General features: G+C 33.6%; 1 protein-coding gene across 2 annotated transcripts in view; it reads left to right on the top strand.

The window, feature by feature from the left end:
* The first annotated feature begins 1,624 nt into the window (after nucleotides 1–1,624).
* Nucleotides 1,625–18,472, top strand: part of LOC131070958 (cinnamoyl-CoA reductase 1) — a 47,866-nt gene continuing 31,018 nt past the window's right edge. The window contains exons 1-4 of one of the 2 annotated variants that reach the window (XM_058006660.2): nucleotides 1,625–1,838; nucleotides 8,349–8,518; nucleotides 9,033–9,218; nucleotides 9,493–9,655. In XM_058006660.2, coding sequence (XP_057862643.1) covers nucleotides 1,718–1,838; nucleotides 8,349–8,518; nucleotides 9,033–9,218; nucleotides 9,493–9,655 — 640 coding nt within the window. In that variant the 5' untranslated portion in view covers nucleotides 1,625–1,717. The remainder of the gene's footprint in view (nucleotides 1,839–8,348; nucleotides 8,519–9,032; nucleotides 9,219–9,492; nucleotides 9,656–18,472) is intronic. The other variant, XM_058006661.2, reaches the window with a different exon arrangement.

Genomic DNA, 18,472 nt, shown 5'->3' with positions numbered 1-18,472 from the left:
TCGTCATTATGTGACACTTGTTTGTTTATATATATTTTTTTATCAAAAAATTGTTATTATTTTTATTTTGTTTTTTCTCTTATTTAATTGTTTATTAACGTTTGTTTTGTTTTTGACTATGTTTTATGCTTAATTGTAATTTGATTGTTCTTCTTCTTATTATAGAGATATCTCAAGTTTATTTATTTTGGTTTGCTCTTTGACTTTTCTTTTGTGATTTATTGTTTTCTAAACTTTTCTTACTTTTTGTTTTTTGGTTTATTGTTTTTTCTTCCTTTTTTTATTTTTATTTTTGTTTTTATCTATGGATGCTCTCTTGCCACCTTCCCCCCACTTGCTCTATTTAAAGGGTTTATGTTTGCATTTTTCACTTGATTCTCAAGTTCTTATCATGGTGATGAATCATAAAGTATGATTAGAAACCTTGATGAAAAAAAGATACACCCAATTAAATTGAGAAGTTCTAAATCACATTTACTATCATGGACTCTGGAAACCTAATGACTATAATACATACACATTTTCAAGGTTTGTATATATTTTTAAGAATGTAAACATTTTTTCTTCAAATAAAATTTTAAATGATTTAATAATTTTATTATTATTAACGAGTCCAATTATATGATCCAGGGCTCATCTATTTTAGTGATCGAAAACCTTGCACATAATAAGATGATTCATAATTCATTCTAATTAATAAATTTCACGAATGTATAAAAAAATTTAGAACTCCAACCTTAACAATCATTAAAAATTGTAAATTTTAAAATATTCTTATTTTACAAACTAAAATTTTAATTTATCTTTCCTCGTATTATAAAACCTAATACTTTCATTTATAAACCGCTTTATAAATAGATGAAATCAAACTCCTTGGCGAAAACAATTTTATCCCAAATTAATCACTTGTTTGAATTCTTATATTGTCCTCGTCTGACTCTTATCCCTGACACCATAGAAGATGCCATTTTAATCATAATTTTTTTTTAAGAAATTTCAATTAATTTGAAAATTACGTTTGAATAAAGTACAAGGGAATACGACGCCTGAATCTACCAAGAAAGTTGCGCCACTTTAGGCAGTTATTGCGGGGAGATTCGCTGTCCGGACCCGCAATAAATATCTGAGATTCCCATTCATAATTTGAGCAAATTAAACTCACATGGTAGGTGGGGTAAAAGTTTAAATTTGATGACGTATGATAAATTTTTTAATCGTGAAATATAATTAAAAATATAAAAAGATTAAATAATGTGAAAGAAGAAGAGTTAAAGATTAGAGAGTTAAAGATATGAGATTTTCACAGTATAATATTACTTTAAAGTATTCAGATTAGATCATATGAACATGAACATCAATGAAAAAATGTTATCATTTTAAATAAATTTTTTATTACAGTTTTCAGATTCGATTATATGAACATGAACATCCATGAAAAAATGTTATCATTTTAATTAAGTTTTTTATTAAATAAATTATTAAAAAATATAAAAAAAAAGTATGTGAAAGTTTTAAAATAAGGAACAGATAGGGTCGACCGTCGAATCTGGCCAAGACGAAAAGCAACCAATAAAAGCATCGGACAACTCGATAAGAAGTAATAATTTACTCTGTCAACTTGTTATTTATAAACTTCAACAACTCTCTTCATACGATAAACTTTGTTATTTACGAACTTATCGAACAAGGGCAAGGAACGGGAAAAATACAGAAGACAATGGAAGAATCGAGGAAAGAAATCGTGTGCGTTATAGGAGCAGGAGGTTTTTTAGGGTCATGGATCGTAAATATACTTCTCCAGCGCGGTTACAATGTGCGGGGCACCGTGCGAGACGTCGGTGTGTATGGCTATTTTATTTTAATTAAAAAAAAAAAAATACTTTTCATTGACTGGAGTCCCGAGTTCTGATCTCCTTGTGAATGAATATGTGGCAGCTGCAAACGCATAATGTTGTGAAAATGTCGCGGCGCTTTGAATTTATCTGCTGGCAATTTAGGTTGACTCTTTTTTTTTTAAATAAAAACTTTTGGTTTGTGTTCAGATGCTCTTGAAACTTCAGATAAATTTTACACTCGTCATGGTTTTGGAGTTTAAATGAAAGAAAGCTGGCGTCTTTTCTGGCAGCATAGAAAAATTGTAAACTGATTATGTCGTGTATTGCTGTTAAGAAAAGATACTGTAGGAATTGCTCTGATAAGTTTCCAAAAATGCATGTGATTTATTGCTTTTTACATAAATATGCAAGCGAATTCTGAAATGACAGCACAGTTATACGGAAATTGTCATTTAGACTAATATTTCAGGGAAAAGAAAACTGAATACTTTTAGTCGTTTTATTCCAGGAGGAAGAGTTTGGTTATCCTTCATAGTCTGCATAAATATGTAAGTACATGGTAGACTAGCTGTAAAATTAGTTGTGTGTGAGATTGTTGGCATGGATTTAAAGGATGTCAAAATGGCTTTAAACAAAAGGATAAATTTTTTAAAATAAAAAATATTTTACATGGTAAACTTTGACAGGAAAATTAAGCCTAAGAATAAAGAGTAACAGATGTAGAATGTTGGATTCCATTGATGCAGTTAAGATGCTATTTGATTTACCTTGCCATATTTCTCTATTGAATATCTAAAAATCATAATTAAATTATGGTGAGTTGACTTTATTATTTGTTTGCCCTTGATGTCTGGGATTGTTGGAAGTCTAAAACTGAATGCTTTAACTTTGATTATTTTCACATTAAAGAGTTAATGTCTCTACCCTGTCCGAAAGGAGAATAATGGCCATAGTTATGAAACTTTACGTAGTTCAGCCTTGACTGGACCAGATCCATATTCTACTAGCTTGGACTCGGTTAAAAACTAGTTCAAAAAGACAAGGCTGTTCCAATTGAGGTCTTTAGCCTATAAGTAAGGGTTTTTTCCTCTGATTTTAATCAACTCTCCTAACTCAGTCTAATTCAATTCATTTTGTGGTCTTCTGTTATGCAGATTCCAGTGTTTTAAGACTGACTTGGAAAATCTTACAACTATTATAACAAACTTGTTTGATCTAACTATATGATAACATTTCCATTTTAGGAAGTGAGGGAGCATGCCTTAAACACATAAGAGTAGCGAGGTCATAGAATTCTGAAGCTTCTAAAATATCTCTTTATGAACAAGTCATCTTTGGTGCTGAAGATGCCTACACTTTTAAAAGATTTTAACTTTTCACCTATTTACCTTATAGGAAGGTTTACACTCCTCTGCAAGAGACTTGAATCTCCTTAAGGAAAACATACAAATTATACAAAAAAAATTGGAGGAATAACATTGTATAGATTACAAAGACTCCAACAACTGCTTGAGAACTAGCTCTCCTGTTGCAAACAAATTGAGTCTCATGCTCTGCATAGGTTAATTATGGCACCTAAGACTTGTGCTTTTTTTTTTCCCTTGTGAGAAAATACTTATAGTGCTGGCCTATCTATATCAACTAGAAGAGTCAGACTTATAATTTTGATACAAGACAACAAGAAGGTAATTTGAATGGTGAATTGAACAGCCAGAAGACGGATTTAGGAACTGATACTCATAAATGAAATAGTTTTAGGGATGACTAATAACCAGTGAGAGGAGGAAAAATTTCCCCATGAATTCCAGTGAAACCATGCGGTTCAATGGCTGAATAAGGATAAATACAACATAGCTACGTACTGTCGAACTGGATAATAGAAAATCAGAATGCAGTCGGATAGTTATAGTTAAGCATACCTACTCTGTGTAGAAGAATGCCAATTTGAAATTGTAAATTCAATCGATGAGGATAATCCTAAAAACCAAGAACCATAATTCATTATAGGTTAATAGTATATTTTTTTATGAACAGTAACAAACCTTACTGATTGAGGTAACCAACAAATCTAACTGTTTTGGGATGGCATTTGAAACATTAAGGAAGAGGGTTCCAAATTTATTTCCATGCTTTAAGGATGAAAGATAAAGAACAAGTTAAAAAATTGTCCATGTTCATCTTTGCCTTGGAGAAATCCGTGTGTTTCAAAGCAAGTTAAAATAATAAATACATAGAACGGGATTAGTATACATTAGTTTGCTTCTGTATAATTCCTTAATGAAGATATATTAGAAGACTTTTAAAATGTTCTTGTCCTACAATATGGATAACATGTATTAAAGTTTTGCAAAGGAATCAAGTGTTATGGTAAGATTACCTCCTCACTCACGCACTGACAGATTTGTTTCAAAAGTCCAATATCAAGTATGAAAGTAGTTCTGCAAATTTAGCTTCTCTGCTATCCTGTGCATGTGTCCGACCATCCATATTTTACATCTTTAATGTATTCAGAACCTTTCCATTTGGGCATGTGAAGTCAAAGGCGTGCACATCACAATCTCCTCTACATCTTGTCGTTATGTATTAGAGAATTAGAAAACATGAACTAAATCTTGAAGGAATATTTCTTATCCACTTCTAGACTTATTTTCCAAACATGCTTAAAGGCAATCAATTCTAACTAAATCTGGAAGTATAGGCAAAACTGTAAAGTTGTTCTTAATGTGTTATATGGCCTTACATAATCTCCATATATATTGAGATTTTCTGTCCCATAAGCATAGCTACAAGCCTACCAAATTAGTCACTTACATTATCCTGCCAAGGCTTGAATCCAATGGTGAAGTACAAGGCTAGAAATTGAGTTCCCTCATGAAAACTTTATAGAAGCTTAACTGAAACTCCATGTTTATGGTGGTTGGAGATCATCACTAAGAGAGGATAATTTGCTTGATGTTCATTAAAATAGCATATAAATTGGTGCCAATAAATTCACAAACTACAATTTACTCAAGTTTCATCCTTAAGATTTGTCAGTCATCTCCTGATGCGGGATATAATAATTGAATATCACCGATATTCTGCATTTCATGGTCTATAATCATTAAAACATGGGTGCTAGATTTCCAAAAAACATGGATCATAAGCAGCAACAGTTTTTCACTGTTGCCAGAAAAAGATATCCAACTAACCCAAGTGTTCTACTATCAATTACCAAGAATCATCCAACTAACATGACTCTTATACTTATCAAAGGAAAGAGTTATCCAACTGTTATGAACTCGCTTATTGCAGGTAACATTTATCATTCCTTGCATGAATGAGTGTTTATCAATAAATTATCAGTCCATGTCATGCTCAACCAAAAATGCAAAGTACATAAAAGTTTACAGTTGAATGATATCAAGTCAAATAAAGTGAGCAGGGTTATCACACCTTTTGAAGAAGTAAAATGATCAATCAAATACCTTAGTCAAAGCAAAATAATCTATTGTGATGCTTCGGTGAAACCACAGCCTGAGGAAATTGAATATTGCAAGAGCCATTCAGTACTGTAAATTCTGGTCAACACCATTCGAATAACTTAAAATATGGTAGATATCTTCGTCACCTTGGCCATTGCATATGAAAACAACAGTCAAAGCAGTCAAATGGCATGATGTTATGAAGGTAATCCGATTCAGCCCTATGTTAATGTAATAATTGGAAACTCAAGCAAGTGTCTAAGACAACTGCAGGCCATAAAGTGGAAAGAAACTGAGGATATTTGACTAAGTTCTCTTTGACTTTGACTTGTTGATGCCATATAATTAATAATTGTTAAAACAGTTGTAATTATAATGTCTAAATGATCCTCTGGATGAAACTAATTACAATTACATCGCTAGGATGGTTATAATAATAAATCCAAAATTGTCGGCATTTTTATCAATCATTGTTATACTTTATTGAATATTCTAACCTTTTGCTATTAAGGGTTAGCTCTTTGTTTGTTATCATCCAAATTTTTTGTTGTATTGCAATTAGTAATTTCTATGTAGATTCAAAATACTTAAATATAGTCAACTATCTCCGAGTGCTAGCGCTTTGAATGGATATTTATGTGTACAAAATGGATATACTGAATAACTGATATCCAAATTGGACTTTTGAAATTCTATATTTGGATACACAACCAAAATGATTATATTGTTGACAAGATAGAAGCTAAAAGAAAGGCATCCCAACCTTTTTCTTCCTCTTTTTGTGAGGGGTAACTTAAGGTCCTGAACATATTTGCTTGGAAGGCAGGTAGAGATTAGAAAAAAATTATGACTTTTTATCATGCATACATGGTATGTTGCCAGCACCTAGCCCTGCGTCCCTAGCCCCATTGACACAGGGATGGTAGGGGACATCCCCTGGTCATTCCCTCTCCTCTAGAGCAATAGAGAATATGTCTCCAAAAATTGGGGACACAGCCCCTTTTTTTAGTTAAGAAAAAAAGCAGTCAGCTTTCTTTAAAAAACTCATTTACTCTGAGTCTTATTGCAACTATGACAATGTATTTGATGCTATGAGTGAATACAGCTGTAGGAGAGCAGACGCTTATAAAATGAGAGTATACAGGTGTGGAAGGAGCAAAAGCATGACTGGTAACAATTGTAAAGTGAAATCAATGAATCATGTTGTAATACATTTATGTTGTGATTACACTCGCTTATGATTTTGTATCCTTTGGGTCTTTTTTCATGGATTGAACAATGAAACCAGATATGCTTGAACCAATGAACATGTTACATTGAATATTGAATTCCATACATTATATCAATGTGTAAACTTGAATTCTGGTGTCATGTATGGCTGTGTGTGGATATGTATGTTCTGCTGTCCTCTGTTGTTTCCATCTGCAAAACACTATGGAACATAGCTTTTTATTTGTGTGCGTGTGTTTTTGTGTGTGTATGTTTGCACATGTGTGAGTGTTTGTGTGTGCATGTGTGAGTCTGTGTGCATGCGCGTGTGCATGTGTCTGTGTTTGTCTATGTGCAGTGTGTGCACACACACACACACGCACACTTGTGCGCACACATGCATAATATATGATATCTGTGGACCTTTTGCTTGTTTGTATGTGTGTATGGATATGTATATTCCATTGTCCTTTGTTTTCAACATCAGTGAAGTGTGTGGATATGTATATTCCATTGTCCTTCATTGTCCCCATCCATGAAGTGTGTGTGTGTGTGCTATGGTGAAGACAATATATAAATATGCAAATCTCTTTCTTGTGTGTGTGACACCATATTACAAGCTTAAAATTATTAGTAAAGACAATATATGATATTTGTAGACTTTTTCCTTTTTTTTGTGTGTGTTTTTGTGTCTGTGTGTGTGTTGGTGAAGACAATATATGATATTTGTGGACCTTTCCTTGTGTGTGTGACACCATGGAACACAGCTTTTTATTGGTGAAGGCATTGCGTGTGTTGGTGAAGACAATACATGATATTTGTGGACCATTTCCTTGTTTGTGTGTTGATGAAGACAATACATGATATTTGTGGACCTTTTCCTTGTTTGAGTGTTTCTTTTTTGGTGAAGACAATATATAATATTTGTGAACCTTTTCCTTGTGTGTGTGACACTATGGAACATAGCTTTTTTTTGGTGAAGACAATATATGATATCTGTGGACTTTTTTCTTTTGTGTGTGTATGGATATGTACATTTTCACTGTCATTTGTTGTCTCCATCCACAAAACACCATGGAACATAGCTTATTATTGGTGAAGACAATATATGAGACCTGTAGACCTTTTTCTTGTTTTCATTGTTGTTTCCACATGGACCAGAAATCCAATGACATTCCTCCAAGTTAGATGATTAATTCTTGTTCTAAGAAATTATATTTTTTTCACTGCATTTCATCTTTGTCAACAAACACTGTCAAGTACATAAAACTTTCCATCATTACTTTTGCGGATTTTGAAGAGAGATTGTTTTTACGAGTGTATGCCTGCCAGGCATACATTCATGCTTACATGGAATTCTCTAACATGTAGCTGATCATGAAATATTTTTGAATTGGAATCATTTTTAGTATAAATGTTTGTGTTTCTTGTCACTCCACACATTGCCACCATCTGTGAATTCAAACCATAAAATTTATTGTGTTATCAGATGATAACAATTCTGTGATTAAAACTAAAGTAAGATAACCTGTTTCAGATGCAATAATATCTATATTTTTTGCTGCACGATTATTGGATTCAGTAAACTCAGGAGTCAGCATGATATCCAAGATACAATCCCACTAACATGCATTGTACTGGCTCTGTTAATAAATCAAAATAGCAAACATCAACATTGGATGCATTATCTCAAATTGTCATTGATGTCAGTGTCTTACAATGTTATACTTAGATTTTGGATAATTGATTTTATAGAAATCAAAGCATGGATACTAAAATAACAAAGAATTATTTTATTGCTACAGAAGCATTATTTCATTAGTGAGATTTGTGAATGCAGGGGATGCAAAGAATGCACATTTGAAAACGCTAGAAGGGGCAAAGGAGCGGCTTGAACTTCTAAATGCGGTTTTGTTGGACTATGACTCACTTTTCACTGCAATCAATGGGTGTACTGGAGTTTTTCATACAGCATGCCCAGTTCCTTCATATAGGGTGTCCAACCCAGAGGTGGGATTGTATCCATTATTATAGCAAATTTATGTTTTTATAGTTTATAACTTCATGTCTTCATGCCCTTTGAAGTTGTCAATTTCATTTTTCTCAGTGCCTTAGTCTAGTTGCCTAGCTTGCATTGCATTCTCTGTTCCTCAAAGTTTTAGACTGGAGGTTTCTCTTTATATTTAGAACCAAAATTTGCAGACAAAGCTTCAATTTCAATGATTATAATGATAATATATAGATATTACATATTAGATAGATGTAGTGTTTGTTTAGCTGGTAGTATGTGGATGTGGCTATTTCCAATTTCAGATCATAATATCTGTTCCACAAACCCATTTACTTTTGCTTAAAATACACTCAGCAATATGATATAGGACATACCAACTAATTATAGACATGGTCTCATTTATCTTAACCATCTTGTTTATTATGCTGTTTCATCATATTTACATGTCTATGAAAATGATTGTTCGAGACTTCTGTTACTGTATGGGCATTAGTTTGGTTGTTTCCATTTCAGGCAGAGATGATTAGTCCTGCTGTGAAGGGAACTTTGAATGTACTGAAGGCATGTTCAGTGGCCAAAGTGAAGCGTGTAGTTATGACATCATCTATAGCTGCTGTTATTATGAACCCAAATATACATAAGGATACGCTGGTAGATGAAAGCTGTTGGTCTGATCCAGAATATTGTGAGGCAACCCAGGTAAATCATGTAATCAATTTTTAATATTAATGTTATATGCATAGTGGATATTTTATTGAAATAGGACCAGTACATAGTAAAATTCATTTACTTGTAATGCAAAGAAAGTTCCATTTAGTTTCTAATCATTTGATTGCAACCATGCACAGATTAATGTACTTTATATCTTTAGTTGAGTGTGTAAACTGTGCATGTATGTTAGTATAACAATGAAGGGATGTTTAGCTTGTCTAACTCCAATGTTCTTATTGTTTGTGCATGCTATTTTCTTCAGAATTGGTATTTCATGGCAAAAACGGTCTCAGAAAAGAATGCCTGGAACTGTTCAAAGGAGTTTGGCATTGACCTTGTCACGATTTGTCCAACTTTGATTTTGGGACCCATGTTACAGCCAACTATCAATGCCAGTTCTCTTTTTGTTGTCAAGCTTCTGACTGGTAATTGTAGCTGAATAAATACATTTTTTAATTTTTCTCCTGGAGCATACATGGGTCCATGGTAATATTCATCAAACAGTGATGTGAATTAATTGTTCAACACCTAGCATAATGCTTAAAATATTCTTCTATTCTTGCTTTACCTTTCTAACACTTATCATAAACGTCTTAGTACAAATTCTGAAAAGTTAACCTTTAAAGTTCAATCCTCCATATGGAATGGCTCTAAATCTGATCTGTAAGAGTGTTCATTCCTGACAATTTCAGCATACACTTTAAATATAAAGAACAAAAAATTGTTAGGTCATACCTTTGAGTATAATGCTATAAAGAATGAAAAATTTAACAGTATTGTACAACACCAAATCTTTGTTGGGACCAATCAGTTTTTATCCTGCTCATTTTACTGCACATAGCACCTTTGTGCTCACAATTGTATTTTTTTTAGCTGAGAAATTTTGTTTTGAATTATAATAAATCTGAGATATACTATTGGTATATAGTAGAAAACACAAACATCTATAGTTTTTTCATTTGAACCAAATTAATGTAAATGACTAGAATAGGAATAACAAAATAAAATAGCAAGTTTAAAAGTGTGTATTCCTGGAATATCTGGATGTTTACACTGGCTAAATAACCAGACAGAAGAAGACTGGAATTGGGAACCTGGAAATTTTCAAACCTTGTAGCAATTTAGACACCGGCATTAGGCTTAGACACCAGCGCTGGATATGGGTGCTCCTGTTGGTCACTGATGTTGTGTGGGTGATCCTATTGGTCAGCAGTGCTGAGTCTGGGCATTCTTATAGGTCATCAGAGAGGTCTAGCCTCTGAAATTCTTAGCACTTGCTTGTCTCTGTGTTCAGATATCTCTTCTGCCAGTATTTCACCCAAAAAAGCTGATATTCTATTTTTGCAATTTGAAGCTAGATGGGGAGTTAAAATAGGCTTGGGCTGTTTTGAGTCAGTTAGTCCCTTAGGCAGTATTTTTCAATCTTTCAACTATAGCCATGGAAATTTGGTGTGTGTGAAAGCCCTAGTGTGCTAAGAGAGTGATGTCTATAGATTTATGCCTAAAGGAATAAAACCATAATGGAAAATCTACCTATCGTGTTGTGTGTAAATGATGAGGGGACATAAGTGATGAAATATGTTGGACTGATTTAGGGAATAAAATTAGGGGGTTTATGATCAGATCAACAAGAAAACATAATGAAGATAAGAATGCAAAGGAATAGGGGTTTTGGGAGGCTATTGGAAAGGAAATTAGGAAGACAATGGATGAATAATAAAGGACACAGCGGAGATAGAATGACAAGGAGGATTGAGCTATGATGAAGAAGAAATTGGCAATGTAGGATCAGAGGAAATGCAAGTAGGGACCCTTCTGCAGATATCTTCAATGTAGTAGCTTCAAAAACCCTATAGCATGAGGGAATAAACAAAAAACATAGTATTAGAAGCAAATTTGTGAGTGGATACCTCTCAAATGAAACCTGATACAATTTTACTTCATGGCCAAGTCTAAATGACCATTTGAAAACATGTTAGAGCAACTTAGAAATTAAGATTACAGCTTTATGTAAAATTTTAAATTCCCATGTTAACCTTGACACTAGTGTTTGGAGTGGATAGGTGTCTTTTCTAAGTTTAGGTCTAAAACCCTTGGGCTTGGGCTAGTTTTTATGGTTGTGGAAAAGCTTAGCAGTAATTTAAAATCAGTCCAATGTCAGGTAAAAGGCCTAAAAAGGTTGCAAACGAATCTTGGAATGCATCTGTCAGAGTGGACAAAAAAAGAATGTAGAAATGTAAGATGGAGAATGCAAAGTAGGCAGTTTCTAATCTTACAAGAAGCATCAACCCATCTTTTATAGGAGCATAACATTCAATTACAAAAAATTCATTGCTGGAACCACTCTTTTTAGTATAGAAAAAATAAATCACAATATTGGTGTGTCACTAATCCACCATTTAAATTCGTAGAAATTCTTTATTACAACTTTAGTAGTGAAATATGTCCATCATTTAGAGATACAAATTTTTTAATCCCAATAAACCTTGGGTAAGAAACCAATCTATAGAGGAGAAAGTATTTAATTTGCAACTTTGGCTCTTTTTTAAGCATCTTTTGGATGAGTCAAATCATCATTCTTGACCAAAATAATTTCTACACCAACTGCTTTCCTAGGCACAATCTTCGATAGATTGAATCTAATAAGCATGAAACAAGTTTTAAATCCTAAATTTCTTGGGTTTTTCACTTTGCCGAGTCCTGCTGAGTTTGCGTTGAGTCACCCTTGCCGAGTCCCAAGTTGAGTCACCCTTGCCGAGTCTGCGCCGAGTCTGAGTCCCGTTTTTATGGTTTGAGCACATTATTTGTGTGAGCTTGGAATTTGGAAACACTGTAGAACTTATATCACAAATAATTTAGAATTCTACTAAACCAAGTATCACCAATGAAACTATAAAGAAATCAACAAAACATAGATTATACCTTGCAACTGCTGATTCTCTTTTTATTGTCCCATTGTGTTCTATTTCCTGAGATCTTGATATTGATGTTTTCTCTCAGAATCTTGCACTGATCTTGTTTCAAGATGGCTTCAAAGAGAATGAACTTTGTGGTTGATTGAAATGCAAAGTGAAATGAATTTACAATGCAAAGCTAAGATGATGATAAGATGGTATGTTAATGATATGAAACAAATGATATAATGAAGCTTAAGATATGATTCCTATGATGCTAAATGTAATAATGAAGATTATGCTATGCTAATGGAAGCTAAAAGTCAAAGGCACACTTTGATATTTGCTATGATCTTTTGAAAGCATGAAAGTATAATAAGCACACGAAACTCTTGACTATTAGCCAAAATTAGGATATGAGGTCTCGTTTTATAGGAAATCCAAGGCTCTGATCCTAGGTGGCAAAGGTCAATGGATAGGAATTGGTCTTGAGACAATAGATGGCTAGGATTGAATTGGTTGGATTGTGAGAGAAGAAGGAGGATGTTCCTCCTATGTTGACAAGGTGGAGGAAAAGGTGGGAGGAGAGGCCACATGTCATGATGCTCTCCATGACCATGAGAAGGAGGAGGAGGAAACATTCTAGGTTGTTGGAATGTGAGAGAAAAGGTAGGCCTCATGAAACATGCATCTCATGAGTCACCTTTGACCATGGTGAGGTGGAGAGACCAAAGTCTTGATAATAGGGAAGGTGGAGAATGAATAGGAGATAAGGTGACACATAAGTCTCCCACACCTTTTTGACTAGGAGGGATGTTAAAGATAAATGTCCAATTAAATATTAAAAATATTTAATTTTCTTATCCATATGTGAGTGAGGTGGCAAGTGAGATGGAAGGTTGACATGGAAGAGTGATGTGGTGGGTGAAGTGGACTTTGAAGAATTGACTTTGTCTTTGGAGGAGGAATTTAATAATTTAAAATTATTTAATTAATGGAGACTTTAGAAGAGTTAGGATTTAGTTAAATAAATTAATATTTATTTGACCCTTAGAAGAATTAGACTAAGAATGAATCACATAAATAAATTAAATAATTTATTTATTGATAGAGGAATATACATTAATTAAATAATTAATATTTAATTAATTTATCTCAAGCCAATTTTAGATGTATACAATTTGTTCTCTAACTCTTTAGAAGTAAAGAAAACCCTGTTGGTAGTTCTTGGAAATTGCAACTATCATCATCCTCTGGGAATAATACTGCATTTTGATAGTTTTTTTAAAAAGTAATGCATTGGCCACACATTCGTTGAGTTTGTTGTAAAACAAAAAATTGAATTGTTGATTATAGACCCCTATCAGCCTATATAAAAATCCTACTGCCTAAATACAACCTTTGAAGGTTGAAAATGAAAGATAGATTGTAGAACCTTGGCTTGTGTAATTTGTCACAGATTATGGTAAGGAACGCACTAGTGAGAAATATGATTCGCTTGGTAGATTGTGTATGGAGTTTTGCTTCTATGCCTTCATCTCCCTAAGAGTTGTAGCATACCAAGGACACTGGATGAAATATATTTTGTATGGAAACTTTTTGGGAAGCTCTTCAATAAGTCTAGAAAGGTCATGAAATGTGGGAGTGATGGTCAAGAGTGGGTTAACTTTTTAGACCACAGTAAGCATATTCTGCACTCAGAAACTTGAACTCTAACTCTAAAGTAGCTAAAATGAAAACTCCAACCTGAATAGTATATCTGAGTCTAAAGGAGACTCCCATGCAGCCGTTGGGAAATTGTTTTAGCATACATTGCTCAAACTTTTTAGGAGATTTTTTTAGGTTAATGGTCTCATGATTCCTTTTCTTGCTTATTTTCATTGATTACCAAGTTATTGATTATTTTGTGATTACTAAATTTTGGAGGTAAAATTTAAAGGGAGAGTAGTTATTGTGTAGCCATGGCAAATTTGTGGTTAAGTGGTGATTGCATAATTTCAGTCCCTCCTTTCTATCTACAATTGAACTTCCAAATCGTAAACTATAGCTGCTCTAATTTTTTAGGAGTATATTCCAAATTATGAATTGCGCTTAAAAAAAATTGATGGGATCACTTGAGCTTTCTAAAAAATTGTGTTAATGGTTCCCCATGGGATTGTTGTGCTCCAATTTGAACAAGATCTGCAATCTAGCTCAAACTAGATTTGTGATTTGGTTCAATTTTCCTACAGATCTGCTCAGAATGTGGGGCTAGTGAGGTGGGTTTGTTTGGGACGAAATTAGGTAAACTTGGGAAGGATCTAGGAAGACTGTATTGAACACAGGACAAAATTGTAATTCTGTTGCGCTTTTAAATTTTTTTTCCTTCTTTGACATTTACTTGGGTACCCTAAAACATATGTATAACCCTACAAGTTCCTTATAAATCATTTCAAATATCAAAACAAAGTTCAGTTTAGCTCATTTTTATAGCAAAAGACATAAACCATTCCAAAAGGCTGCACTTTCATTTTTGCTTGTCATTCAACAAGTGCAATTGAAGATTGATATTTGAAGGTTTTATAATAGTTGCATTATCATATTTGCAAGTGTCCATTAGCTGCTAAGAAGATCATAGAAGAATATTTTGCAAAGAGGTGAGTTTTTTAGAATTTTTCCCCTGAATTTTTGTTTTACAAACATGAAACAATCTCCTTGTTTTGTTTTTATTTCATTGTTCTACAAATGTATCACTATGCTTAAAATTTTAAAAGAGCTAGGTTTTATATATCTATTTTTTTTGTTTTTAAAATTTAATTTATTTATAAAATTTCTTGCCATAGGAATTACAATGACAGCTAATTCTAGCTCCATAGGCCAACCTAAATCCAAAATAGATCTAAGTTCTCCTCTATGGAAGAATGTTGATATGATACAATCGGTTCCAAGTGGTTGGACTTATATTTGGATTCGTAAGGGGTGTGATGCTAGATATTCAAGTTCATATAATCGGTTGAAAGCTCATTTGTGTGAAATTTTGTCATATTCCTTATCCCTTAGGCCTGACCCTCGCAACATTTTAATTATAGAAGTGTTTTTAAAAATTATTATAATAATAATATTAATTATTTTAATAAATTGTAATAATCAATCTTTTTGGGCCGGCCTAATTTGAATCTTTTGGCACCATCTTTTTTGTTTTTTGGGAGGCTGACCTGGTCTTGATATAGGTAGTCAGGTATAGATGTAACTTGTGCAATTCAGGGTGAGGAGCTGGATCATACACCCAAGTTTATTATTAGTACTGCTGATGCTGGGATGAAAACACTTGATTTTGTTGATCAAGGTATTTGGACGAAACACCAAATACATTCCTTGGTGACTTCATTTTTGAAGTAACAGGTTGGACTAATCAGTTGATATTGAACTTCAAGGTGGGCAGATAGGAGTGATATCCTCCAAAAAACCTAGTGCAGACCCTCATGTCACCCTTGAAGGTGATAGAGAGGTACAACAGGGCAGATTCAAGCAAACATAGCAGAGTGCAATCCATTTCCTGAGTTTGGTGGTGATTCAAGGGCAACTTTAAGGCAAATTAGGCAAAGAGACTTGACACAACACACTATTACCATCAGCAATTGCCTCCTATGTGCCATTTGGAGCAGGTTTGAGTCTAATATGAGTGAAATGGGGGAACTAGGGCTACACAACATCTAATCTGAGTTGCAGCTAGTTGGAGTCCATTTGGAAGGGAGGTTTAGAGCAGAAAGGAGCTAAAACAACTACAACATGTGTCATTGACATCAATGCTAGGGCATCGCATAGACTTTTCCATCACGTTCAAAATATAGAGTGAAGATTCCTTTGTTCAATCACTTGTCCACAACCTACGACATCAGTTCATGCTCATATTCAATCCTCAGGGGCGACCTTGAAGGTTACTGTGACTGTCAAACATCTTCAATATCAGTTATTTTCATTGTAAGTCAAATCTGAGACAATCATATCTGCCCTTTCCTCTGTCAGATCTGATATGAAATCAAATGACAATAATGTAATTCTCTGTATGAGATAATGAATTTTTGACAGCAGTGAATAAATAAATATAAAATTTTCAGTTGATAAGAACAAGTGGTAGTGTGTGATGTTCCTCTATTTTTTAGTGAAACCGTAACAACCTACAAGAATAACTAGAAAAAGGTACATAAGTGAAGGAAAGTTAAATTAGGGATGCTACAAATTTTTGGTCTTAGACATCAAAGTTCACCTTGGAAAGGATGGTGTACTTGTGTAATTGGATCAAGTAATAGCATTTATTATAGATCAAGAGTAACCAAATGAACTAGTAGGACATAGAGAAAATCATTCTTTAGCAAAAATAAGATATAAAGGAATGAAGCCTCCTATCTAATCTTGATTTTGTGATAGAGATCCACCCATTTTTGGCTATATCTGAAAGTGAAGAATCAACTACAATTAAGAGACCTAAGGGAACTTTGGAAATGACATTTCAAATTGAGATTCGAGACATTGCCAATCAACATGTAGTAAGATGTATTTATGCAAATGGGCTGTCTTCAAATGTTGTTCAAAATGGTGAAAAAATTAATGAGGCTCCAAAAGGGTACTAAGGCCACGGTTATAAGGTGTATGGAAACTTATTGGACAAAATCTTGTAGAAGATTCATTCAAGCCTAAATGAGAATTGATGGTCGAGAAAAAGGTGTCCATTTTGTCTGATGGGTGGAAGGAGGTGAAAAATTGGCCCTTGATCAATGTCATAGCTGTAACCCCTAAATAGGCAATGTTTTTGATAGCCATGGATTGTGAGGCGCAAGTGAGAGATGACCTATTTATTGTTAATATCCTCATTGCAACCATTGAGGAACTAGGATTCATAATAGACAACACAAAGAATAATAGAGCTGTTAGGTGAAGAATGCGATTCACACATCTTTTGGACACCTTGTGCAGTCCATTCTCTCAATCTTATGCTACGCAAGATTGAGAACAAAATTGATTGGCTCAAAGAGTTGTATGTAAATGTTGAGGAGATCCAAATTTTCATCATCAATTACCACATCACAATGCATATTTATATCATTTTCAAAATTGGAGCTAATGAAGGTAAGTGTAGTATAAAATTTTATATTTTAGTTTCACTTTAGTTGAAAACTTATTTTTTGAAACATGGATACTTGATTCATGATTTGATTGTGTATTTTGATTCTTCTTCATAGTTTGTTTTTAAATTTTAAATATTTTATTTTTTGTTTTTGAATAGGTTGCCAAGACCTACTTCTCCTCTAATACAATGATCTTGAGATAACTTGTGAAGGTTCAAGAGACACTTTCTAGTATGGTCATTAGCCAAACTTGATCAAGATGGAGGAAAATCTACACTCAAAGGGAAACAAATATTAAGCAGATGATCCTAGATGACTCTTGGTGGGATTGTGTGGGGTATCTCCTTAGTTTCATGAAGCTTGTTTAGAGTTTGATTCGTTGTACATACATGGACAAGCCTTTATTGGGAGAGATATGTGATGCCATTGACTCAATGATTGAGAAGATGGAGACCATCATAAATGAGAAAGAACAAGACCTCGAAGAAACTTTCTTCAAACAAGTGCACACAAAATAGTGTATTATTGAGATTATTTATGTTATAATGAGGATTACGCCATATAGAGATTATGAAGTTGTTGAAGGGTGTAAGGAAACATTTTGTAGACTCTTCTCTCATTCGGTTTTGCAAGATGTAGTTACGAGTGAGTTCATTGATTTTGCACACTTCAATGGTCAAAGCATTGAGGCTCTCTACAATAGGCTCAAGAAGGATGCTCACAGTTAGTGGTACTTCCATGGGCAACAATTCCAACACGTACAACCCCTCACAATCCACATATGATTGGAAGTAAGTTTAATAATTTTTTTTATTTTTTATTTTTAAAGTTTTATGTGTAGTTTTTTTACTCTATTTGTCTACTGTCTTTGTAGGTGGCTAGTTCATCTGCATCTAAGAGGAATTGGAGCACATACTCTTTCCTTCACTTAGTAAAGCACAATAGATTACACTCGAAACAGGTAGAGAATTTAGCATACGTGCATTCCAACTTATGTTTCCGTTTGTACAAAGTACAAACAATATGGCTACAATTAAGGGGACATAAAGTTGTGGTATATGGTGCCAAAGTATACTGACTTGGATGCTTCCACTTCCCAACATGTTGGACTTGATGAGTTTGAAAGTGAGAACACTTTTAGTTTGAGTGGTAATGGCACTGCTTGTAGTTCTTCAAATGTTCCTACATCAGGTAATGTCAATGATAACTAAATGATTTAGAAAATCCATTTGATGCTGAAACT

The sequence above is a fragment of the Cryptomeria japonica genome, chromosome 4 (genome assembly GCF_030272615.1).
Source record: "Cryptomeria japonica chromosome 4, Sugi_1.0, whole genome shotgun sequence".
NCBI classification, from domain to species: Eukaryota; Viridiplantae; Streptophyta; class Pinopsida; order Cupressales; family Cupressaceae; genus Cryptomeria; species Cryptomeria japonica.
The sequence above is the reverse complement of the archived record's forward strand: the minus strand, read 5'-3'. Positions and strand labels throughout refer to the sequence as shown.